At 37.4% G+C, this 25,849-nt stretch overlaps 1 protein-coding gene across 1 annotated transcript in view; it reads right to left on the bottom strand.

The window, feature by feature from the left end:
* The window catches only part of XIRP2 (xin actin binding repeat containing 2), a 371,706-nt gene extending 351,830 nt beyond the window's left edge, over positions 1–19,876 (bottom strand). Inside the window, exon 1 of the mRNA XM_062187547.1 lies at positions 19,469–19,876. Within this exon, the coding sequence (XP_062043531.1) occupies positions 19,469–19,876 (408 nt within the window). The remainder of the gene's footprint in view (positions 1–19,468) is intronic.
* Between the last annotated feature and the right edge of the window lie 5,973 nt (positions 19,877–25,849).

Raw genomic sequence — 25,849 nt, 5'->3', positions numbered from 1 at the left:
GTAATATAAGCCAAATTCTTGTCCCTTTCCAATCTTTTTCAGAAATCAGTGGTGCTTGCTGCTGGGATGACTCATTGTCTGCCTGCAAAGCATTCTGTCCTCCCAAGCCACCTTCTCTTCACATTTTTATTCTATCTTTTCACTTCTTACATTATTTTGGCCCAAGAAATAGCCATTTTTCTTTATATACATTTTATATACATCTACCCATGTTAATGACTTTTCTGCCATTGGAAGAATGTCTTCTCTGAAATGTGAGAAAACTCTTTGAACTGGTTTTTCTACCCTTTGACATAGATATATAAAAGGCAGAGACCAAAAAAATTTACAATTATTTTCAACAGTTCCATGTTTGACTATCAGGAGTTGATTTTTGCAGTCTTCAGCATCCTTTACTATTTCTAATTTTCTCCAGAAGTAGATGAATTATAGGTACTATCTAGTGAAAAAATAACACATAATAAATTATAAAAGCAAAAGAAATAATATTCCTAATTTTGAAACATGATCTTACTTAGATTTTTATTGTAGGCAGACTGAGGCCCCATCCCCTCAGTCAAGGATGCATGGGTCCTATTTCCTGGAATCTACAAATATGTGATCTTACATGCAAAGAGAAAAAAATTGCAGATGAAGCTAAGTTTGATAATGATAGCGTTTACTTTGCATTATTCAGGTCATCCCAATTTAATCACAAGTGTTGCTAAAAGAGAAAGAGGAGGCAGAAGAGGAGATCAGAGTGGTAAAATATGACAAGGACACAACTACTTGTTAGTGGCTTTGAAGATGGAGCCAGGGGGCCATGCACCAAGGTGTGTCTGTGGCCTCCAAATGCTGGAAAGGACAAAGAAATGGAATATCCTTTAGAGACACAAGGAAGGAAAGTAGACCTGCCAACATTTTGGGTTTATTTCAGGGAGACTAATGTAGGATTTCCATCTTCCTAATTATGAGATAAAACACTTGTGTGTCACTTAAACCAGTATAGTTGAGGTAATTTGTTATTGTAGCAACAAGGAAGTAATCCCAATATTTTAGTTTGAAATTGGCTTGATATATCTGTAGTGTTGCTCATATAGCCTTTAGTTGCCATTCGCTTTCCCTGCTGCTTCTACTATGGTTATTTCATTAATTATTAATTCTAAGACCTAGAATTAAATTATATCAGTGAGGAGGAATATGTACAAAGATCAAAATATCAGTACTTTTCCTTCTTTTGAAAATAATCCCATAAAAGTAATATTGAGAAGGAAAACATTTCAAATGAATGGTGAGCATGAGTCTTTTAAAGTGAAACTATTAACTCAAGGAGCCATGCTCATCTGTGCCTCCCATTACCAGAGACAAGTGAATTGACTATTTAAAATGAGCAATTTTTTAGAGTTTTGCACTATTATTGACTACATTATGACTTGTGCACTGTGCCTTCTGGGTCACTGGATAGCTGCTGTTTTATTTATACTTAGATGCCTGGGTTACAATTTAAGCATGAAAAATATTGTTCAGGACTAATGCTTCCTCTCTTATGTTTTCTGTCCACTGAGTCAGTTCTTTGACAATGACATATTCTTTTGGCGAGAAATAAATATTCAACATAAGCCATGCCATAAAAAAATTTGCACAAACCATGAACTATAAAATGATGCTAAATGAAAATGTGAATCTAATCTGTCAAAAATGACACTAGTGCTAATGTGATTCTTGAAGAATAGAGAATTACCACGGAGTAGGAGGATTTTGTTATGACGTAGATTGATCTTTACACTTGTCATAATGGCAGAGTTCCTCATGGGTGGCCCCTTGTTCTTTGAATATGATAATTATATCAACAAGGCTGCTCAAAGATTTTTGTAATGACAATGAGGAAAATGATAGGTAACAGAAGATTGGAAGAATAGCCATTTTAAATCAAAGGGACTAGATTTCTACATTTTGAGTGGAAATAGATACATAGGTGATTATTTTTGCCAGGTTTCAATAATAGTGGATTATTTACAGTTGTTACAATATTGGAGAACTGTAGGTAGGACAGGAAAACATTTTTAAAGAAATTTGAGGAGTCCTTTTAATATGAAATGAGCAAATATATAACTCCAAACACACATGGTATAAGAGATGATGGTAAACTAGTATGCAAACAGTACTTTATACTTTGTGTGTGTGTGGGGGTGCAATCTGTTGAAATCTTTACTTAGTATATACTAAGCTGATCTTCTGTATATAAAGATAATTAAAAATGAATCTTAATGAAGAATGGGATGGGGAGGGAGTAGGAGATGGGATGGTTTGCGGGTGGGAGGGTGGTTATGGGAGGAAAAAAATGCTATAATCCAAAAAATACACTTTCAAAATTTATATTTATTAAATAAAAGTTTAAAAAAAGAGAGATGAATAATCTCTCAAGAAGACAATGAAGTTCAGTCCATAATCCTTTCAATCTCATGTATGTAATTTTCAAAGGCTTAGGAGATTCATAAAATCGATATATTTATTTTTTTTAAAAAATGACTTTACTCTTGTCCAGTGCCTTTCTCCTTGGCTCAAATGAGGACACCAAGATGAATTTAGAGGTTGTCTTCCCCTATGACAATAGTGGAATCAGACAAATGTGGGTACATCAGAAAGTCTTTTAAAAATAGACTTAAAATATAGGGTTTTGTTAATGGATAGTGTATTTATAATATTTATTTTCTATAAACTTTTTTAAGATGCTTTGTGTACAGGTTATTTTCAATATGAACTTCAGAATATGTGCTTATTTGAAGTTAGCCAATTTTAGCAAAAGAGCTGAATCAATTATGCTGCTTGAAGTATCTATTAAACCAAAAAAGGTAAGAAATTAAAATAAAGCTATAAAATAATATAAATCTGATATCCATTTTGGTTGCAGTTCCTCAAACATCTAGCAACTGTAAAAATAATATCCCTAAACATACTAGCAACTATCTGGTAATTACATTGTATTGAAAAATGTGTGATGTGAAAAAATGAAATGAATTAAACTACTCATGAAAACATTAGAAATCTTTTACATTAATTATTAAGTGTCTAGGGCCGGTGTCGCGGCTCACTAGGCTAATTATCCACCTGCAGCGCTGGCACCCCGGGTTCTAGTCCCAGTTGGGGTGCCGGTTCTGTACCAGTTGCTCCTCTTCCTGTCCAGCTCTCTGCTGTGGCCCGGGAGTGCAGTGGAGGATGGCCCAGGTCCTTGGGCCCTGCACCGGCATGGGAGACCAGGAGGAAGCACCTGGCTCTGGCTTCAGATCAGTGCAGCGCGCTGACTGCAATGCGCCGGCTGTAGCGGCCACTTCAGGGGTGAACCAACAGAAAAAGGAAGACCTTTCTCTCTGTCTCTCTCTCTCACTATCTAACTCTGCCTGTCAAAAAATAAATTATTAAGTGTATAATATTGAGACCTCTGTATGATGTTTCACAGAACAATACTGAATGTATGCTGACAGCTGTTTAACCACAAGAGTTGACAAGGTTTTCCATAGATATAGCTACTATCCATTCAGCATGAAATACATCATATAATATGTTCACGGTAGAGAAAAGCACGTTGGCAGGGCAAGCCTAGCTTAAGATACTTGAGGGTAGGAGGAAAGAAAAGCTTATATTCCATAAAGGCTTAGCAATTCTCAATATTAAGAAACAGTCGGTGCAACAATTTGGCCCAGTGGTCAAAACACTGGTGAAGACACCTGCATCCCATTTTGCACAGCATTCTTGGGTTTAATTCCTGGCTCTAGCTCTCAATTCCAGCTTCTTGCCAATGCAGGCCATGGGGAGCAGTTGGTAATGTCTCAAGTAATTGGGCTCCTGCCACTCAGGTGGGAGACAAGGACTGAGTTCTTGGCTCCCAGTTTCTGTCCCAGCCAGTCTTGGCCTTTGAAGGCATTTGGCAAGTAATACAGCAGATTTGGGCAGGTGCTGTGGTATAGTGGGTAAAGCCTCCGCCTGCAGTGTGGGCATCCCATATGGCCGCTGGTTCGAGACCCGGCTGCTCCACTTCTGATCCCGCTCTCTGCTATGGTCTGGGAAAGCAGTGGAAAATGGCCCAAGTCCTTGGGCCCCTGCCCACGTGGGAGACCAGGAGGAAGCTCCTGGTTTCTGTCTTCGGATCGGCGCAGCTCCGGCCGTTGCGGCCATCTGGGGAGTGAACCAGCAGATGGAAGCTAGCTCTCTCTCTCCCTGCCTCTCCTCTCTCTGTGTAACTGTGACTTTAAAGTAAAAAATAGATAAATCTTTAAAAAAAAAAGAAACAGCAGATTTGAATTCTGTCTGTCTGCTTTTCTCCTTCCCTACCTCTCAAATATATTTGCTAAATGAATGACAAAATACAAGCTCTATTTTTATAGCAAAGATAAAAGAACTTAACCTCTAAATGTTAGTTCTATGGAACCCTCAATAATTATGAATTCAAATGATCCATTTAAATCTAACAGCATTTTTACTTTTCCATTACTCTTAATTTTGCATCATAAATCATAATTAACATGGAAGAGCACTGTTGGGCCCAACATTCAAGAACTTAGTGCAAAGAGAGGGTTGGGTGTGTATGCTCTCCTTGGAGCATATTGGAGGAAAGATTTTGTTCTGTTATTTGGCACCCTGAAAAATAGAATTCTGCTGGCAGAAGGGCTTAGGAAGACTCTTCAATTGTAGTCCTTCATCAGCTTATAATCACAGAAGACACAATTGTCATGGGAGAAGAGGCTGTGCGCAAACCTAATCAATCAAAAAATTAGGACTCACATGTTTATGACTAGAGTTAGAATTGCAGAAAAAAGTTTTGGAACAAAGAAAAAACTGACACATTTGTTATTTATCTGTGGAAATAAAGCTGCTATAAGTTCTTAGTTGGAAGCCTAACCAGAAAAGGTAAAGCTTCTAAGAGGACACATTATTTCAGCCTCCCAGGGAGCTAACAATTCTGAAGAGTATGGTACACAGTAAAACCTATTTGATGGAAACCACAGTTGTCAAATACTCTACCTTCTTACGCTACATGTTATTGCGATTATTGTCCAAAGAATATTCAATGATATCTGCTCTGCTACTAGAACTCCCAGGTAGGTCTACTAATATATTGCTGTATGCCTAGAAACATTTTTTTAACATATCTTCAAAGAGGATACTCAAGTATATTGGCTCCCCTATCAAGTGCGGACTCCATAATTAGTATCTCCCTCCCCCCCCCCCCCCAGAGTATATCTGTCTCTCCTTTGTCTTTACCTGCTGAGCCATATCATGTCCTTGTCATGCAGAGGTTTGGACCTGACTCTTGTGAAGTCACCCAGGAGTATATCAACCTTCACCCCCTACTGCTAAGCTGTGTCCTGAGCTCCCAAGGTTAGACACAGCCTGTCATTTTCCACAGTGACAAATGGAGAATATTCTGTGTTGCTTCAAAGACCAAAACTTTACTGAAAATGTGGATGCTCCCAGGAGACACATTCTACTCAAAGTGAAGATTAACCTCCTAAGAAAGAGAGTGATCTGACAGTAGAAAGAACTGCTTTGCAAAGGCATGAACTCCTTGAAACTGAAGGTATTAAAGGAGAAGGTGGCTACCACCTGGGATAGGGTGGGGATTTCTGTTAGGAAAGGCATTTAATTGAGTTGCAGTCTGGGAAGTTATCTTTTTTAACATAGTGACCATGCCTCAGTCACATAATTGCTGTATCTTTATGAAAATTGGACTCTCATGTTTTTAATGATTATTTTAAAAACTGTTTTGCTGGTTAAAAATCACTATCATCTACTGCAGAGAGAAGACTTATTAGTCATATTGGAACAGGAGTACTTTCTTTGGAGGAATTTATAGTTTTTAATTTCTACATTTGGTAAAGTATCTCTCAGAAGAGAATTATGAATGGTAAAGAGCTCCTTCGGTATATTCTACTGAATGTTCTATGAGCAATATGCCAAGTAATTCCAGTGAGAACTTGAAGTAAAATGTGCTGCCATGGAGAAAGTGTTTATAGTAAATTCATTCCAACTTTACAGTTACTTTTGCCTTTCAGCCATTTAAAGCCATTTGATATAGATTTACTTTTTGCTTATACAGCATCTATACTCTAGCTACGAGTCCTAAGTTATTATTAGCAGCAATGCAAGAAAATAGGATCTGTTTGTTTGTGGAATTCTTTGTTCATTTCCACCCCTTCACTCTCTTTGAAATGATATCAATGTCACCTACATTTTTTTATTCAGCGGTAAAAAAAACCCAGATGATGAATACATTTGAGGTTCAAAATTTTGTTTTTATTCACTGATGAAGCGTAAGAAAGAAAATTTGACAATTCGGTGCAACAATATCTATGAGAATTTCACTCTAAATATAAGAAATCATTTCACTTAGCTATATGTGCTAGAGACCATTGGTTACCCTGGAAGGGGGTTGTAGGAGAGACAGAGATAGAGAAAGAAAAAAACCATTTCTAGCTAGCTTAATTTTGATATTATGTGTGTATATGTGGGAGGCAGAATGTATTTTTTATTTATTCTGAATTATTCATATGCTGAGTTTACTTTGCCTTTTTTTACATGAGGATCTTCAAACATTATGCAGAAGGAGAATTTTGCATTAATATAAGATAAAATTTTTTATAGCACACAAAAACTTTCAACATCATAACTAGTACCTACAAAAAAGATCTCAATACCCGCGTCTACATCCATCACTGTACTTCTGATGCAGTGCTACAAAAAGATGCATAATCATTTTATACTTTGTCTATGACTAAAATGTTTCTTTATAAGATATAATTTTCTAGAGTAGGAAATGCAGGTTAAACAGCAACAAGGAGTCACTGTACATTTTAGAGGAGCTTTCAGCCTCAGGGATAGTGTAGCTCTTCAATGCATGACGTATACTTTACCAAGAGAATGCATGCAACACTAAGATAAAAGCTGCTTCTGAACCTAGTTGTATATTCAGGTTACTGTTAAATAATGTGATAGAAAAATGGAATAAGTGTGAATCAAATAGGATTCACACTTTTAGAGGCTGGTAGACAAGGTGAAATCAGCCTCACATTCAAGAAGGAGGTCAATCAATGGAAAATGAATTCCTTTGTTACTACCACAATGTCATCCATCCACTCTCTAAAGCATACAGTGACAAGACAGAGAGAGCAACCCAGAGAAGCTGGCATGCAGTGACAGAAAACATCATTTAGCCTGCACTAGCCATATGTGAGGGACAAACAACATCAGGTTATCAAGTACCTGCTGTTTGGCTGAAGAGCAGGGTGACCCTGATGCCCAGGGGGAAGGATGCAGCGCTAGTTCACATGGCCTTGAGAGTAGCTACTGAAAAGAGCTAATTTTAACAAAGGTCTTCCATCTACCCATTCTTACGGTACTTAATGAGTACGTTCCCCATGCTTAGTATTCTGTCCATCTGGTAAAAGAAATGAAGAATGCAAATACTGTTTTGCCTTATAACATAGATGGATATTTAATAAAGATAATGAAATAATTTATCACCCAAACAGGGAAACCTTTGAGATGGGAAGGGGTATTATTAATGATTATGCTGGCATAATCATATATATATATATATACAAGCCAGGACTGTTCCCAGCAAAACAGAACATACAGAAGGACTTCAAAGAGTTAGTGAAAATGGAATTAAAATGTAAGTTTATTTTGGCATACAAAATGTTGAAGTCCATGCATATTAGGGGTATTCTAAAAGTTAATGGAAAAATGAGCATTGCCTAAAGAGTCTTAAGGTAGTACCACTAGATGAATATCTGCATGAAATAAAAGTCAAAAAGGAACAAATGTTGTTGACCATGAAAATCCAACCAAGCATGCTTGGAAGTTTCTTTTGGGCTATGCAGACTTACATTAGTAAAGAAACATGCTCAGCATTCATGACAAATAAATTACTGTAAGTAGATTTAGTTTGTGTTGCCTCTTCCATCCCTTAGCATTGCTACTTAGACAGTTTCCAAGAACACAGTGTCTCAGGATTCATGGACAAAATGAAAATGAGCAAGTCAAGCATAGCCCACCCACAGCATTCACATGAAGAGGGAAGGCAGAGATGCAAGCTGGTATAAGCCAAGAGAACACCAGGAGAATAAGAAATGAGGAAGATGGTGCCCTGCAGGAGATGTTAGAATGTAGTGCCTAGCACTTTCTGTGTTGATGGAAATGTCATCTATCTGTACTGCCTACTGTGGTTGTCACTAGCTGTAAGCGGCTATTGAGAACTTCAGATATGCCAACATGATTAAAATACGAATGCTTGATGTTATTTTAATTAAAATAAAAACTAAAGAACTAAATGTGGCTAATGACCCCTATTTGACAATGCATGCTTATAAAAGAATGCAAGTCCATGATAGGGGCATTGAAGTGCACAGATGTGGAAACCAGAGGAGCAGTGACTCATATTAAGGTCAAGCCTAAATCAAAGAGTTTACTCTAGAAAGACTAGGATCCTAGAAAGGAGGTATTGCAATAACCTATATGGGAAATGACAGGGCTTGGTGGTAGAAGAAAAGTGAAAAGATAAATTGAGATATATGCAGTTAAACGAGAAAGAGGTGGATAAAGTAAGCTATCACAGAGGATCCTCAGTCATGACATATGGCACTGTCATTAAAATGAGCTCTGATGGGCATTTAAAAAAGTTGAGGGAGTTAACTTGGTGAAAGTTGTCAGATTAAGTTGAAAATGTATGGCAAGATGAAAGGAAAATGACAATATTTGAGATAAATATGCCACAGTTAACCACAAAGAATCTAAAATTAAATTCAGAAAAAGAAGAAACTGAATCTGACAGACCATCTACAGTAGGAAATTTGGAGGTTTCTAAAGAATTAGCAAAAATAGTAAAAATAGATTATATTCTTATTTACTGAATCTTAAAATTTTCATTCAATCTCTATCAACTGCTTCACATCTCTTGGATGTCTTCTCCAGTAGCTTTGAAGTTGCAAACATTCCAATAGGAGGTAGACACTGATGAAGTCATCAAGTCACTGTTTGGGATGCCTGCATCTCATAATAGAGTGTGTGGATTCACCTCTAGGCTTCACTTCCAACTATAGCTTTCCTTTAACACATACCCTTTGGTAGCCGGTGATATCTCAAGTACCTGGGTTCTAGTTACCCAGATGGGAGACCTGGATTGGGTTCCAGGCTCCTGGGTTCAGTGTGGCTAAGCCCTGGCTCTTGCAGGCATTTGGGGAATGAAAAAGTGAATGCAAATTCTATCTATCCCTTTCAAATAAAATGAAAATTAAAAATTCTCATAGTTGGGTTTTTCTCTAGATTTTGGTTTTGTTAGCAAAAATTCATTTTGCTTTTTAATGAATATTTAAATAAACTATTTTTTTCTTAAAAAATCTCTTTCTCTACCAATTTCTCCACATATCTTTGGACTCATGTTTCATTAAGTGCATTTCTCTGCCTCCATTCCTATTTTCTAAAAAATGAAAGAAGGAAATTTAACACAATGCTTTTTCTCCCCACCAAACCAGTTACTGTTGACTACTCACTTTTTCAAATAAACCCCTTGTTAATGTGAAAATTATTTTGCAAATTGTAACCTCTTCATTAGTCTAGAAAATTTAAGCTATTCTAAATTCCATTAGCAAAATAGGCAAACTACAAGAATCAGCTTTCTCAGCATTTAAGAGGACTCAGACTGTCTGGGTTAGAATCTTTTTCAATTACTTCCTCACGGTGGGGCCTCAGGTAAAAGGGTCTGCTAAGCTCTATTTTCTCATCTCTATAATATGTTATAGACATAGCTTAACTCATGGGATAGTTATAACAATTAAAATAGAAAATACATGTAAAATGGTTAGTATAATCCAGCACATGATGACTACACAATAACTTTCCTTACTGCATTTATACAAAATATTCAATTTCTTGAAATCACATAATTTTAAGCACTTCAAAGAAAAGGGGAAATCTTTAAAGCACTACTGACTAGAAGAAGCATGTCAATTTCAAAGATGTTAATGTAAAAAAATGGGTATCCTAGAGTAATGGCATATAGTCATGTTTGTGACTCTCAAAGAGTTGTTCCCAGGGCCACTGATACCAGAAACACAGCTGTGAGATCCTATATGAAAGTGGACAACAGGAATTCAGAAAGCATCAAGAAAGCAGAATTTTAATATTATTCTGGATAGAGATAGAGTTAACTTCAGATTTCTGCTCTGTTGTCCAAGTATTTAACTTCCACACTATGTAGCTATAGAGTGGGAATAATGACAGTTCTTGCCTCCTAAGAAGATTCTGAATATTAAATGGGGGTAATATCCACATAGCTCTCAACATAGTGCCAGCAAACACTCCATGCTAAATGATGTCTTTTTGCCATTACTGGCAGCAGCATAGCACTTCCTCCTCTGGTGGTCTATGAGCAGACCAATTTTAGGATGAGACAAGTATTCAGATATAATTTCAAAATGTACGAACCCTGTGAAAAACACTATAGCTATAAACCAAGTGTCAGTATTGAGACGCAGGTCAGTGGAAATGCAATTATTAGTTCTTTTTAGAGACTTTGGACTATGACCTACAGACTCTTAGTTTTATTTTTAAACATGAAAAATTTTAAAAAGCCTGGGGTAGTGAGCATATGTAGTCTCTCTCTCTCTCTCGGTGTGTGTGTGTGTGTGTGTGTGTGAGACAGAGACAGAGAGAGAAATATTGTGGAGTTCTATTTTTTTCCATAAGCTGAACTTGGTTACCTATAAGAAATATAAACTAAAATAATTCCAGACACAGGGAAAAAAATGCTACTAAAGTTAAAATAAAAGTAACATGGAAAAGAGACTACATCTTAAATCATAAAATCATTATGATCAGAAATGGAAAAGTGTTTATACCATCTTTATCATAAGTAACAAAGAATTCTGACATGTAATCAACTTTGAAATTTGAGTATTTTGATTAATTTAAATGTGTGTGCCTGACAGATTTCCATAAATGGGGTAAGAAAGAGCACCGCGCCCATTCTGATGCAATGCCATGCCTCAGAACAATTTGTCTCATAGCATTCAACAAATGGCTTACATTGACATAAAACGAGTTAGTACACTATTAAGCACCATAAATCATCATATTTGGTAGTTGGTGTAGATGAGAAACATTAATGGAGCTTGAATTTGTTTCAGGTGTTTGAAACTCATTGCAAAGAAATATCTTTGCAAGTGGGGAAATGTGTTAACCATCTGTTTCCCATACACACTATGGTGAGTGCTAAACAGCTGCTAAAATAAGCAAGCGGTTAGGTGCCTGCAGGCTGCCTGATCTCTAGGAAGAGGATGACAGGGTGGCTGTGCCTGTTGTTGACAGCCACATCCATTCTGAATCCGGTCTGTCTGCACTGCACTCCAGGTTAAGTGTTTGAATTTCAATGTTCTCAGTTCAGATAAATTTCTTAGTTTGAAGAATAAAATGAGGCAACTACAATAAAGAAGACTTTGTTCTATCAACCCTGGGGCTGTGGGCAGTGAGGGAGGCTACGGAGGGGAGCCTATAGAATTAAGGACATTGGTCCACAGAGGCTCTGCCCTCAAGCAGAAGGAAGAAATATCCCTTCATCTTTTTTTATTTTTTTAAAAGAACTTATTTATTTATTTGAAAGTCCGAGTTAACAAAAATACAGGGAGAGACAGAGAGCTCTTTCCATCCCTTGTTCACTCCCAGATGACCACAATGGCCAGGGCTGGGCCAGACAGAAGCCAAGAGCTTCATCCACATCTCCCACATAGGTGACAGGGTCCCAAACACTTGGGCCATCTTCTACTGCTTTTCCCAGGCCATTAGAGAGAGCTGGAACAGAAGTGGAGCAGCTGGGACGTGAAACAGCGCACCTATGAGATGCTGGGATGGCAGGTGGCAGCTTTACATGCTTTGCCACAATAGCAGCCACATTCTCTAATGTCTTATTTAACAATGGAATGATTTTAAAAGTAGGAAATGATTGAAAATGATCAAAATTCATTCTCCTTTCACCAGTTTTCCCACCAGTATTCTTTTCTCAAGGGTAGAGCAGAGGTTTCCACATTCCATTTAGTTGTTATATCCCTTTAGATTCCCCTAACCTCTGGAAGTTTCTCAGTTTTTAAAACATTGAACCATAATTTTTTAAAATAAAAATAAAAATGGCCACTTATTATATTCTCCCTATGTGGGGTTATGTATTTTTTTTTTTCATGATGGTGTATTATGGCAGGAATATCACAGTAGTGACACTTTGTCCCCTCAGCAAATCATGCCAGGAAGTATAAAACACTGTGTTTTATTACTGGTGACCTTAACTTCAATCACTTAATTAAGGTAGCTTCTTCCAGGTTTTGCACAACAAGTGGAAGTTTATCTGCCAGGGGTCTTTTGGAAGGAGTCCCTGTGTTGACACCTTTCAGGATGGCCTTGGGGCTGTGGGTAAACTTTCTGTGACTGGATTTAGGTACCATCTGGGAGCAACATTTCTATTGCCCTGGGTGGAGTCAGGGCCCTGTTTAAGATAGAAATTGTCTTTGTTGAATCATCATTGTCAAGGTAAGTTTTCTTTTGTTTTCTTCTTAGTTTACTCTGATGCTCTTGGAGTAAGAAAATCAGTAGCAGGAGGTCAGGGAAGGGGAAAGGGTTGCTCATGGGACTTGCTATATTAATTCAGTGAGTAGAAATGCTGGATAACCATCAGGGAAGATAGGATGGATAAAAAAAGCTGGGTCCTGATAGCATCAGCAGAGCTGGTACCGATATTCCCACAACATAAGGGTGAAAACCCTCAGTAATCTACCAAATAAAATGTCAAAGAATGCTAGCCCATGAACTGATGGCAGTTTTCCCAATTGAAGGTGAGTTAATATTGTTTAACACCTTTCTGTGGTTACTGGCACCATATTGTTTAACAATATCACACTGTGACTGCATATATCACACAAATGAGATGAGAAGGCAGTTTTCTCCAAAAGACTGAAAGGCCATGCAAATGAGGTCAGTTGGGAGTTTTGCCAGTTTATTCCCCCCAACTGAAATACAATGCTGAACAGAAGGCAGTAAAATAACAAACATATAAGTGGGTGAAAAAAAAAATCAAAGAACACTAACATTATTTTAAAGAACAAATTATACCACAAAGAAGAAGATACATAAAACAAGACAAAACATTTTGGCATTCTCCTTGTGGTATCCTTGAAGTCTGAGACTTATTTATTCCTGTGTGTGCATGTGTATATAAACAGAACAATTTTTATACTATGCAAGTTTCACCTTTTTTTTTTTTTTGCTTTGGATGTTAAGATGCTGAATGTCAGTACCTTTTTCTATGAATTGGAAAGGGACAATAAAAGTGGCAGACATTTCTCTGAGGTCCAGGGTTTTAATAAATTTTTCAAAACCATAATTTTACAAATGGTACTTCGTTGTCTCATCATCTCAAAACGGGATTGTAACTCATGTTGTAAAATTCCACTAGCATTTTCTACATTGACTATTCAATGACAGCCCTTCTAAGAGGGCCTTTTTACTGGCTAGAGACTAAGGGGGCCATACGATATGAAATAAATGCTTCTTTGTGCAAAGCACCTTTCCATTTTCAAAAACCATAGAGTATAAGCTGCTTCCTTTAAAGTGGAAATTCAGAAGTCATTGAGATTAAATATTTTCCTTAAGGCTATGTAGTGAGTTATAGAAATAGAAGTGTCACTATGTTCCTAAATCTGTATTTATGAAATACATTAAACTTGTATAACTTAAATAAAATAAAAAAGAAATAATAGACAAAATATGAGAAATAATAATTTGCTACTAAGTTGGTGACATTTCTTAAATTTTATTAGTTGCTACCTCTTATGTACCTCTTCTCCTTTAGGTGTTATATTAGTCTTCATAAAAATCCTGTTGTATTAATTTCCTCATTTCACAGATGTGAAAACTAAGGATTAATGAGATAAAATAACTCATTCAAGTTTATACACTGAGGATGTTGCTGAACCAAAATTTCCACCTGATTTTGTCACCAATTATGTTCTTATACACTGGGCTGCAATGAAACTTACCATTCTGTGTAATATATTCTTTAACAAAAAATTAGTGATGTTTTGCATTAAATAAGTACTTCAGGCCTATAAAGAAACTACTTTACCCACTTTTAGGTAACAAAACATATTTTATTTCTTTAAGAATCTCTAAAGATCTTTCCATGTAAAGGATTTTACTTTTTTCTTTATGTTTTCTCTACAGTAATACTTATTTTCAATTTTTCTCCATGCTTTTAAGAATTTGAAGACAAACTTTTAGTAGTCATTTTCAAGATGGAAATAACTCTTGTTCTGTTAAAAGCTTTAACAAAATACATCAAGCTTTACATAAATTATTTCAGAAACACTGATGAGAGAGGTGGTTGGAAGATGAAGTCATAGGCTAACTACCTGAGAAGGGTTTTGCCCTCTGCTCTGAGATCAGAGAAAAAAAAAGAATCTGTGAGTCCTCATATGCTTGGGTGTAAGGAGTCAAGATAACTTCAAGCATCTAGGGAAGTGATTTTGTAGCAGGAACCAAACTGTAAGCTGTGATTCATTTGGGCTTTTAAATGCTGGTTTCATGCAGAACTATAAAGTAGAAATGATAGGATGAGTATGAAATGAAAAATCAGGGACTTTGATTATTGGAGTGAAAGAAAATAACATATGCTAGAAACCATCCCATTTTAATTATTTATATCCTGTTTAATCACTGATGCACATGAAGGTTCATAATCCCTTAGCTTTGTGTTTTCATGTTTATTGCCAAGCCTCTAAGCACACAACAGATGGAATCAATGAATTCTGAGGTATCACAGCAGGTATACAGCAGTGGTGCTTCCTATTTTTTTATCCAATTTAGCTCAAGTTTGAATGGCCATTGTCAACAGGCTGATGTCTAAGTAAGTTAGAAATCTTCAATATTGGGGATTAGGGAGACTCGATCCAATTGCTTGAGTGAGTGGGGTTTTGGGGAAAGATCATGACAACGAACTGAGAATATAAGTCATTAAGCAATCTACAATGACAATCAAGTGTTTTACCATTTGGAATGCAAAAGTTATGAATGCAACAAAGGCAAAATTAATTAGCTAACTGAATCACAAATCTTATTATGGGGACATATCGAAAGTCAAAGAGATCATTTAAGGGGACTTTTTAGTGACTTCACTAATCTAACCTGGGGATAGCTTTGAAGGAGAGACTTACAGCTTTCTATCTGGCTCCAAATGGACTAAACTCTGTCTAGCCACAGTTAAGTTCATTTTATTTAAAAACTATATAAATACATATACACACACACACACACATATATATATATACATACACACACACACACTCCATAAAACCTACATCACCCATAGAATAAAATATTAATTAAACCAGCTGCATCCCACAACCTGTTTGTGTATGTGTTGCTTTCTAGTATTTCTTTCTTGTTTTTTTTTTTTAACAAACCCCTTGGTTCTGATAAATCACCCTTTGATTACTTAAGAATACAAGTATTAATATTGACAAATAGAACAAACTATAAAGAGAAGAATGTCAGAGAGCTGATTCTAAAATTTGGGAATATGTTCTGAAAAGATTAGAGAGAAAACTCCAAATAATGTATTATATATGTATTTTCAAACAGTGTTTAAAGACCCTGCAATGGGTGATAGTTTATTAAGCTGCTGTAATAAAATTACCATAAACATGGTGGCATGAGGCAACAGATATTTATCTTACAATACTGAAGTCAATATCTGACATTATTTCACAAGCTAAACCCCTAGCATCCGCAGGTCTGTGATCCTTGTCCCTTCTAAAATGTTCCTGCCTTTAGCACCATGGTTGTGACACCTGCATCCCATATTGGAGTGCCTGTGTTTGAAACAGAGAATCTGTTTCCTGAACTATTCCAGACTCTGCCTGCATTCCTTACGTCCTGGCCCAGAGCCACTACAGCTTCTGCTTCTTGTCTTTTTCTGATTCTCTTCCTGAAATTCCTGTACCACTCTCCACACTTAATAATTACTCAGGTTTTGTCTGGGATAATTCAGGAAAATGTTTCAATTTCAATATCTTTAACTTAATCATATCTGCAATGCGACTTTTGCCAGGTCAGGTAACATATTCACATATTCTGGTAATTACGGTGTATTTCTTTGGAACGTTTCTGTTCCTACCACAGTAATTATCATCAGTGCAATCATTTAGTGAATTTACTTGAGTGTAAGACATGAGTTTTATCCACATACAGTTGTCAACATGGATCCTTTCGTGTGAGAACTGCTTTATGATGTTTGTGTTAACCATACTGATTCTTGACTGTATTTAGATGAACTTACCTGTGGTAGATTGCTCTTAAAATGGCAGTAATTGCTCCTCTTATAGTAACTATTTCCCTTTGCAAATGTGAGTTTGCAGTTCCTCCAATCAAGAAGTGAAATCTATTTCAGCACACTGTTATTTTGCTTTGTTTTCTGACTGCTTCAATCAGTAGAATACAGAGACGTGACGCTGGGCAAGATCTGAGTGCAGGCTTCCAGAAGCTTCCTAAATTACCCTTTTCATTCTTGAAACTCCTGCGACATGCTCATAAATCTGGACAACCTCCTATGGAAGGGATTGCATGGTACAAAGCTGAGTCGTCCTAGCTTTTCTCCACTCCAATATAATCAGACTCCGGCTGACTCAGTAGTAGACCATAGATTCATGGTATATAGTAGATAGGACTAGATGAACTGCCAAGCTTATCTGAGATTTTTAAACAACAATACAGGTTAGGACCTGCATTTAGCACCATGGTTACTACAGCTGCATCCCATATTGGAGTGCCTGTGTTTGAACCCTGACTCCACTTCCAGTTTCAACTTTCTATTAACGCACATCTCGGAGGCAGCAAGTAATGGACCAAGGACTCTGCTATCTATGTAGGAGATCTAAATTGATTTCTGGACTCATGGTTATTGCCTGGCCCAGATTTTGTTGTTGTGGGCATTTCATGAGTGAACCAGTGGATGGGAGATATCTATGTGTCGGTCTCTCTGTCTTTCAAATAAATTTTAAAAATGAAAAATAATAAATAATTCTTGTCTAAAGCCACTAATTTTTGAATGGTTTGTTACATATCAAATGTTAATGAATACATGGCATATTAATTTATTTCTTAATGTTGTAAGGAGAAGTGCCATTCTCTACAAGATTTATAATAAAGTATGGTCTACATCTTGTAGGTTTAGGGAAAAGTCATAGTATACATTGTACTTAAAGCACAATGTATTAAATATACTAACCAAGTCTCATTTTGGAAGCCAAATAGTGGTTTCAATATATCTGATTCTTCCTATAATTATTTTTGTGAGTACTATATGGCAAGCCATATACCCAGGTGATTAGCCATGTTCTCACATTTCAACCAGAAGCAATTATTAAAGCTTCATTTTCTCACTATTGAATTTAAGCATTTATATCTCATCTAGATTGGGAGTAGGTTATGTCAATTTATATGGATGTCTATTTCTACATTTGCCATATCTTTTGTCAATTTTCATGAGTATATGTTCAAAAGTATAACACTAAAGTCAACAGAGATTGAATGGAAATTTTTCTGTTGTCTCACTTTTCTTAATTTACAATGATAAAAATGCCATTGTGATATCTATTTGGAGTGTTTCCCAATCACTATATATCTAGCTGAAAGATATTTTTAAAATACAAACAAAAAGGATTGCATCTGTGGAATAAAAATGAAAAAAAAAATAGCTTCAGATTAAACATCATCCCTAGGTTACATTTCTTGAGATATCCTCTTGTTCCAGCATAACTTCATAAATGTAACTATATATCCCTTGTTTTCATTAAATCAAATATTGTTTTACTTGATATTCAGGAAGGACAGACTAACTGTTAGAAATTTATCAGTAGGAATAATTGGAGCAGTATTAGTGAAATAATTTAGTTTTGCACTTTTCCAATGCTATAATGCCTTCTATGAAGGCTAATTAGCCATTAACAAGAGTAGGACTATGAGCCTCCCTGCTAATTGTCATTAGGTTAAAAAGAAGCAAAGTATTAAGTTTTCTTCCCCATGGAAAACCTGAGATCATTTATTAATTCTTTATGAAATTCAACTATAGCATCTTTTATGTAGGGGCCTAATAAATGTAATAGAGTAGCTCGCGTTGAAGTAGTAGTTGCTTTTAACTGACCATATAAGTATGAATGTGATGCTATTTAACAATGCTGCTTTCCCTGTTTTCTACATTTGATTAAATTTCCCCTTTAGCTGGTAGACGTAGTTGATATATGACGTTATAGTGTACTGGAATCACTGATGCATGACCATCATCTGCCACAAAATCACCTAGACTATACATTTGGTGGTTTAAGTAGATTACTTATCATTTTCAAAAACTGCCTGTAAAACAGAAGATTCAGATGCTTGTATTTGCAAGGTTAAGTGTCATTCAGCTTGAGATGTAAGTGACAGGTTTTAGGATTAAAACATAGATAACTGTGGTCCCAAAGCCTTCTTTTTTCTATGTCACTCCCATGTGTCCCAAGGAAGATTAAAATGTCCCACTCAAATATATTTGACACATTTTGAGTTGGTAAGTTAGAGACACTGGAGACCTGCAAAGACACAGGAGACTTTTTGTGTAAAAAAAAAATTGATCTATAGTACCAAACAGGGGTTACAGGTTCTGACACCTCCTTATATGTCTAGGAAAGGTCTTGCAGAGAAAGAAAATTTAGGGGTCTGACACCTGAAACAGACAGAGGATATCACAGGTGGCCTCCTTATGAGTGTTACCTGGGAGACTTTATTGTATCTGTGACGAGTTCCCCTCAATCTCACACAGATTGCCAATGTCCAAAACTCAGCAGCCTCAAGCTTCTGCTTCATCCTGCAGCTCAAAAAGCTATTAAAGCTTCCACCATCTAGCCCTCCTTTGAGTCTTCAACTGTGTATGTAGGACTCTGTGCTTGAGCACTCAATAAATTTTGTTTTTGCCCTGTGTTGTCAGAGTTTTCATGGATTAATATTATGAAAAATTCAAGGGAAAAGAAAAAAATTCATATTTTTTCTTCAGACCTCACTGAGCTCTGGCTAAAAATAGTACCATTTGTTAGATGCTTGAGTTAGAAAGAGAGGGGAGAAACTGTGCCTTGGAGGAGCTTATGCCTAGTTATGGAAACAAAGAATGTACATAAAAAACCATCAACATAAGACCACATATCAGAATTGTTTTTGTGGGAGTGGAAGGAAGTCAAGTCCTGATTGCAGCAGACTATCAAGGAAGCCAATAGAGGCTGTCACACTTCACAAGGCACCACATGATGGCTGCATGACATCGGTCTAGAGTCCAGGTGAGGAGAAAAGGAACATCCCATGTTTACAAATAAACAACAGGCTAGTGAAGTCAACTGCAGGCTCAGGCTCCCAGCCAACCGCTCCTTACCTTTCGGCCAAACTCAGCTGGTCTGCTGCTGTTCTTTGGAATCTCAAACACACTCCTGAGCTCATCAAGGGCAATGGAGAAGCGCTCAATCCTGCGCCTACCCAGCAGGGTGTCTTCCTTCAGCACTTCAGGCTGGCCACATTCCCTAGGGTTGCTATCCTTGTCCTCGTGATTCTTCTCTTCAGGCTCCAAGCCCAGTTTCTCATCCCCTGAACTGCAGAGCGGACTTGGGGCATCTGGAACTTCAGTTACTGACATGGCCTCTTCTTTGGGCTCAAGCAGCTTCCTTTCCTGAGGCTGGAAGAACCTACACAGACTGCCCCTGGGACAACACTCGCTCCTCTGGTAATCACTGGATTCCCATTTCTGTCTCAGGAGGTTCAGGGAGCCCTTCTGCATCGGGAACATGGGTGGCTCCTGGTTGTCCTGCAAAATCAAATGTTCTGTAATCAAAATGTGCTCAGATGTTTCAGTCCCATTTTCATAAAACCTGATTTAGGAGCCCTAGTTCTGGGGTGTATGTTCAACATTGCTATATAATTTCTGCCTCTTGATTCGACAGTTATACCAGTTAAACTAGAATTAGGCATATTACAGAGAGGACTGGTTTGTATGACCATGGCCACTTGAATATGAAGAGATAAAAAACTAAGATATCATGATTTGCTTCTCATTTTATCTATGCAAAGTTGGTCAATAATTATTTATGGTGTGAAACTTAGAAAATGCTAATCCAATGTTTAGTATTCTGAGAATAGGGTAACTTAACAAATGTAATATGAAAGCAAAGGCGTTCATTTCCTGCATGTAATAGTTTAACACTTCCTTTTGGAGTTGCTGCTTTCTATAAATGTCTTACTTTAGAAATAATAGACTAATAGTTAACAGTTATTAGGTTTTTGCTGTAAGGCAAATTCTTTGTTAATAACTTCATATGTATAAATTATTTTCACCTCTACACTATGACAATGAATTACTCACTACTAGTATTACCATTTTGCTTATAAGGAAATTGAGTAGTAAATTGCCCAGAATTCTGAGTGACAAAACCTGGATTTGAAATATGCCTGTTTACCTCCAGAATTTTCTGTCTTAACTACCAGGGGTTAATGTTGCTTTGTACTTTAAATGTCCAATTCTCATCTTATTGTGAAACTGATTGTAAAATAATCTTATTTTAGAATTTTGTGGGGAGTAGAAAAAAAAATGGCAGAATATACTCTTACTAGAAAAATATACAAAACACACACACACACACAATCATGAACAGCAAGAGTTGTTTTATGGGAGCATGACATTTGCCATGGAAATAGCTACTTTTGTTCTAACCCTGAGATTTTTTTCATCACTGCAAGTTTGGGGTTTTATAAAATAAATTTTGCTCATAAGGAATTTTGCAATTTCCTGGAAAAGTATCCATGGGTATGGTAAATAATAACACTTAGATGAGGGCTGGGAAGTATTTCAGGAGGTCACCTAATACAATAACCTCAGACTTCTCTGCCTGTCAACCACATTATGAAAAACACTTTATACATTAGGATTCAGAGCACATATGAGATTAAAAAATGTATGTCAAAAAGAAACAAACTTTTGCTTTCATGAAACAATACATTCTCTTTTCATGAAAATATCTGGTAATATTTTCTGTCCTGATCTCTTTCCCTTAAAAAAAAAAAGTGTGCTACTCCCTTAGTTGATCTGGTGGTAAGCCAATGATTCAAAGAATGCTGGATATCTTTATTCTTACAGCAGGAGTTAAGCCCCAGGTTGAATTTTCCTAACTGTTTGACCTTGAAATGGCTTCATTGGTAAGATAAATATCATGGCTTTATTTTGAGGAATAAATTAGACAGTGCATATAAAAATTCTAGTGTGTATTAGACCCCCCAATGACTATTAATTCAAGTCCTTGCTCCATCTCTGGCTAAATCAACATCATTTTAATTACTCAAATATTTATGCTACACGTGAGCCTCCTAGATAGGAGTGCTTAGGAGAAGAGAGGAGGATAGTTTAAGACACAAATCCATAGTGTGAAGAGACTGGAAAAATTGGCTTTATAATATTATTAACTAATAAGTTTGGATTAATCATTTACTATAAAAAGTCCCAATAAAACAGCAGCACCAAATAAGACCTGGATATCTCTTTGGGAAACTGATCAGCACTTATCAACTTATTTTGTCTGTATCTCATGTGTAAATGGACTACAGACAAGATCTTATTAATTTGGGGATGGTTCAAACTCTGTCACAGCTGGTAGTGGTGACCTCATGAGGTTATTTAATGAGAGAACTGTTTCTTTCTTTTTTTTTTTTAAGATTCATTTATTTAGTTGAAAGAAGAGTTACAGAGAGAGGTAGAGACAAAGAGAGAGGTCTTCCAACCACTGGTTCGCTCTCCAGATGGCCGCAACAGCCAAAGCTGCACCAATCTGAAGCCAGGAGCCAGGAGCTTCTCCTAGGTCTCTCACATGGTTGCAGGGGCCCAAGGATTTGGGCCATCTTCCACTGCTATCCCAGGCCAAAGTAGAGCGCTGGATCAAAAGAGGAGCAGCTGGGACTACAACCAGTGCCCATATGGGATGCCGGTGCTTTAGGCCAGGGCTTTAACCCGCTTCGCCACAGTTCTGGCCCCAAGAGAATAGTTTCTAAGCCAACTTTGAATAGTTAGGAAAGCAAAGCAGAGAAAGACAAAGTAACACATGAAGGAAATCCATTTTCTCCTATGGCAAATGAAGTCTTAATTATTAAAATTGACTTGGGCCATCTGGTTCAGGATTGAAATGGAATAGACACACTTCCTTCAATTCTTCCTAAATAGACAAGGACTCTGAAAAGTACAGCAAAGGCCAATTGCCTGGGGACCTGGTAACTAAGGAACAACAGGGTAGCAAATTCTCTGAGTTTTCTCTTGTGCTTCATATATCCAGAAATGGTATCTAGAAGAGCTGAAGTCCACAAACTTCAGTAGGAACAAAGAGCATTCCTCAAGGAAAGCCTGCTCTCTTGAGCCAAAGCCGCAGCAAAAGCGCAACTAAAATGCTAACACAATACTCTCTGGTTTCCTCGCAGACAAATCATATCAAATTCTTGAATACAAAATCGAAATACAAAGGTCTTGAAAGCAGTGAGGAAGAGATGATGCCTTGCCTACGGAGGAAACATAATTTGAGCGACAGCAAATTTCCCATCAGACACTGTGGAAGCTGGAAAAAAGTGGCATAATAGTTTTCAAATGTTGAAAGAGAATAACTGCCAATCCTGGATTCTATATCCAGTGAAATTTTATTTCCAAAATGAAGGCATTCTCAGAAAATAAAAACTAAGAGAATTTGTTGTGAGCAAATCTATCCTAATAGAATGGCCAAGGAAAATTTTTGAAATAAAAACGAATAAATTTTTTAAAACCTTGGAGCACCAAGGAGGAGAAAAGAACAGAAAGATCAAAGTCATGGATACATATGCTATACTGACTTTCTCCTCTTGAACTATATCTGTTTTGCTTGATAGTTGAAGCAAGACCTTTATACTTGTTTTACATGTCACTCACACTGTCACCATTCTTATACTAAGAGACTATGTAAGCTATATGTATACTGTGGTACTTTAAGAAAACCTCTGAAAAATAATATATGAGATATGTTAGAAAAAACACTATAGATATATCAAAGGTGGGTTTTTAAAAAAAATTATTTATTTATTTATTTCAAAGTCAGAGTTCCAGAGATAGATGGAGAGACAGAGAGGTAAAACCAACTTATCCAGACAGAGAGGTAAAACCAACAGGGTGGTGAAGCACTGGACTGCAGTCTGAATGAGAAGCCACATTACTGCATCATTGACTCTCAGGTCCAAATGCACCCTCCAAGATGTGCTGACTGAATCCCTTTAGGCTCTTCTTTAAAATGAGCACAATGTTTAGTTTTCTCAATAGAAGATATTGGAGGGATATGGCGGAAGCTATGACATTTCCTCCAGGGCTGGATGTCAGCAGTCATGACTGCACGATCAACCAGTGGAGCCTGTCCTCCCACAGGCATAGAGTGCCATTTCTCTGTGATCTCATGCCCTGGCCTGGGGAATCTCCTTTCCATAGCCCTCTCAGGATGGAAACCAAATACATGCCTGCTGGAAGCCTGGAAGGTCACGCGGGGATCAACTGTTCATACTGTAAAGCCCTGAGCATCCTGTATACAGCCTTCCTGTGGACTCGGAGATAAATAGACCTGAGGCTCCTTCTCCAAGCCCTTGCACACACTCTGTGCCCTGGAGGCCTCTGCCTTCGCAAGGCATTCCGACTGCCACGCTGTGGCCTTGCCACACTTTCTCACCCCTGTTATGTCTGCACTCTGGAGGGTGATCTGTTCCTCCTCTAGAAACTTTAGACCAGCTGCAGCCTAAAACAGCAGCTCCTCTCCCCACAGCCGGCTGAATCACTCTTTCTGCAAGAAAGTCTGGACCCTTGGGAGTTTATTTTCTTAATTGCTCTCTCTCAGTCCCACGCCACCACATGGACCTTCCCTGTAACACTTATTCCTGTTTAATCATAGTTGTTCATTCTTTATGCTAACATCTCCTGCTTAACTCTCTGAGTGACTTTATTTTGTTATTGGACCCAAACTGCTATAATGTTCTTGCTCAGTAAGAGGTATCTACTCTCCAATTCCATCAGTAGTTCATGCTGGTATGTTTTCAGTATTGTCAGTGTTGACCCCTGCCACTATTCCTCTTATTAGCAATTATAGGGGGTGTGATGTGAAGTGGGGGAAAGTCTTCTTCTCATACTGTTTGGCCAGGGAATAACAACAGGTATTGAAATGGGCAGCATTTCCCTAATTTTTTCTATTGAACCGATGTTCAGGAGAACATTGTATCACACGTTCTTCAGAAAATACTGAAACAATTATGTGAACAAAACAGTTTAAGAAACTTAATCTATATCCCACTTGGATGACTCATAATGTGTACTTCCTACTAAATGTTGTGAAAAGTTATTCTGGAAAAAAACAAAAAACACCACAGAAGCCTAATTTGTTCTAAACTTCTCTGACCAGGAAGTCTTTTGTTATAAATTGCCTAAAACATCTTCATGTGTTCACTTTTCATCAAAACTATTTTGATCAATGGTGACAGAAGACAAAAAACACTAATTATAAGAAGGCAAGCCTCAGTTCCTTTCTCACTTTATGTTTGGCAGTAAAATTGATTATTCATTTCATTTAATCATGACTCTGACAAGTTCTTAAGATGTACTTTGTGTTAAGCATTATATTTAACAAATAACATTTTAAAAATATTTTTATTTTGGCCGGCGCCTTGGCTTGCTAGGCTAATCCTCCACCTGCGTCGCCGGCACACCGGGTTCTCTTCCCAGTCGGGGCGCCGGATTCTGTCCTGCTTGCTCCTCTTCCAGGCCAGCTCTCTGCTGTGGCCCGGGAGTGCAGTGGAGGATGGCCCAAGTCCTTGGGCCCTGCACCCGCATGGAGACCAAGAGAAGCACCTGGCTCCCAGCTTCGGATCAGCGTGCAGTGCCGCAATGACCCGCAGCGGCCATTGGGGGGTGAACCAACGGAAAAAGGAAGACCTCTCTCTCTGTCTCTCTCTCTCACTGTCCACTCTGCAAAAAAAAAAAAAACAAAAAACAAAAAAATTTTCATCTTAATACTTAGCTGGCACCTGTAAAAGGCCACATGATAAGGTAAACTGTGATATATAAAAGGAGAAGACTTCTCTGGCATTCAGAAAATTGTATGGTAAGCTAGAACCTGAGTATGTATGAACAGAGGAAGATAAATGTGCACTTTTAAGTAATGTTCCAAAAGGCATCTGATTAAAAAAATACAGCAGAAATGAAGATCCAAAAGGGCTTTGTAGGTGATGTCCTGTGACCATGATGCAAAGACAGCACCCCCTGTTCACATCTGGGGAAGTAAACTTCGATACATGTGTGATTTACTTCTATTCACATATCCAGAGGCTGCTGGGCATGGCAGAGCCGGCCTGTCACCTGTCTAGCCACTTAGGTGAGAGATGTGCTTGAACATTTCCCTTCTTTATCCTTCTGTTGATCTCTTAGTCTTATGATTTTCCTTCTAGGATAAGAACTTTGCAGACAATGTTCCTTCTGTCTTCATACCCTTCTCTCACTGTTTTCCTGGCATCTGTTCACTGCTCCTGTTTTCTGTTTAGGTTAGGACTGTCTCAGTGAAGTGCTTTTCATTTACTAAAGATATTGTAGCTCATTATGTAAGCTTCCTCACAAAATGCTCTAAACTATGTAAGTGGTCACAATCAGAGTTCTAAATTTTTGTGGCTATTTTATTCATGTCCATCTCATAATTTGCAAAATCTAAGAGGGCTGGCTTCATATTTTTGT

The sequence above is a fragment of the Lepus europaeus genome, chromosome 1 (assembly GCF_033115175.1).
Source record: "Lepus europaeus isolate LE1 chromosome 1, mLepTim1.pri, whole genome shotgun sequence".
Taxonomy (NCBI): Eukaryota; Metazoa; Chordata; class Mammalia; order Lagomorpha; family Leporidae; genus Lepus; species Lepus europaeus.
The sequence above is the reverse complement of the archived record's forward strand: the minus strand, read 5'-3'. Positions and strand labels throughout refer to the sequence as shown.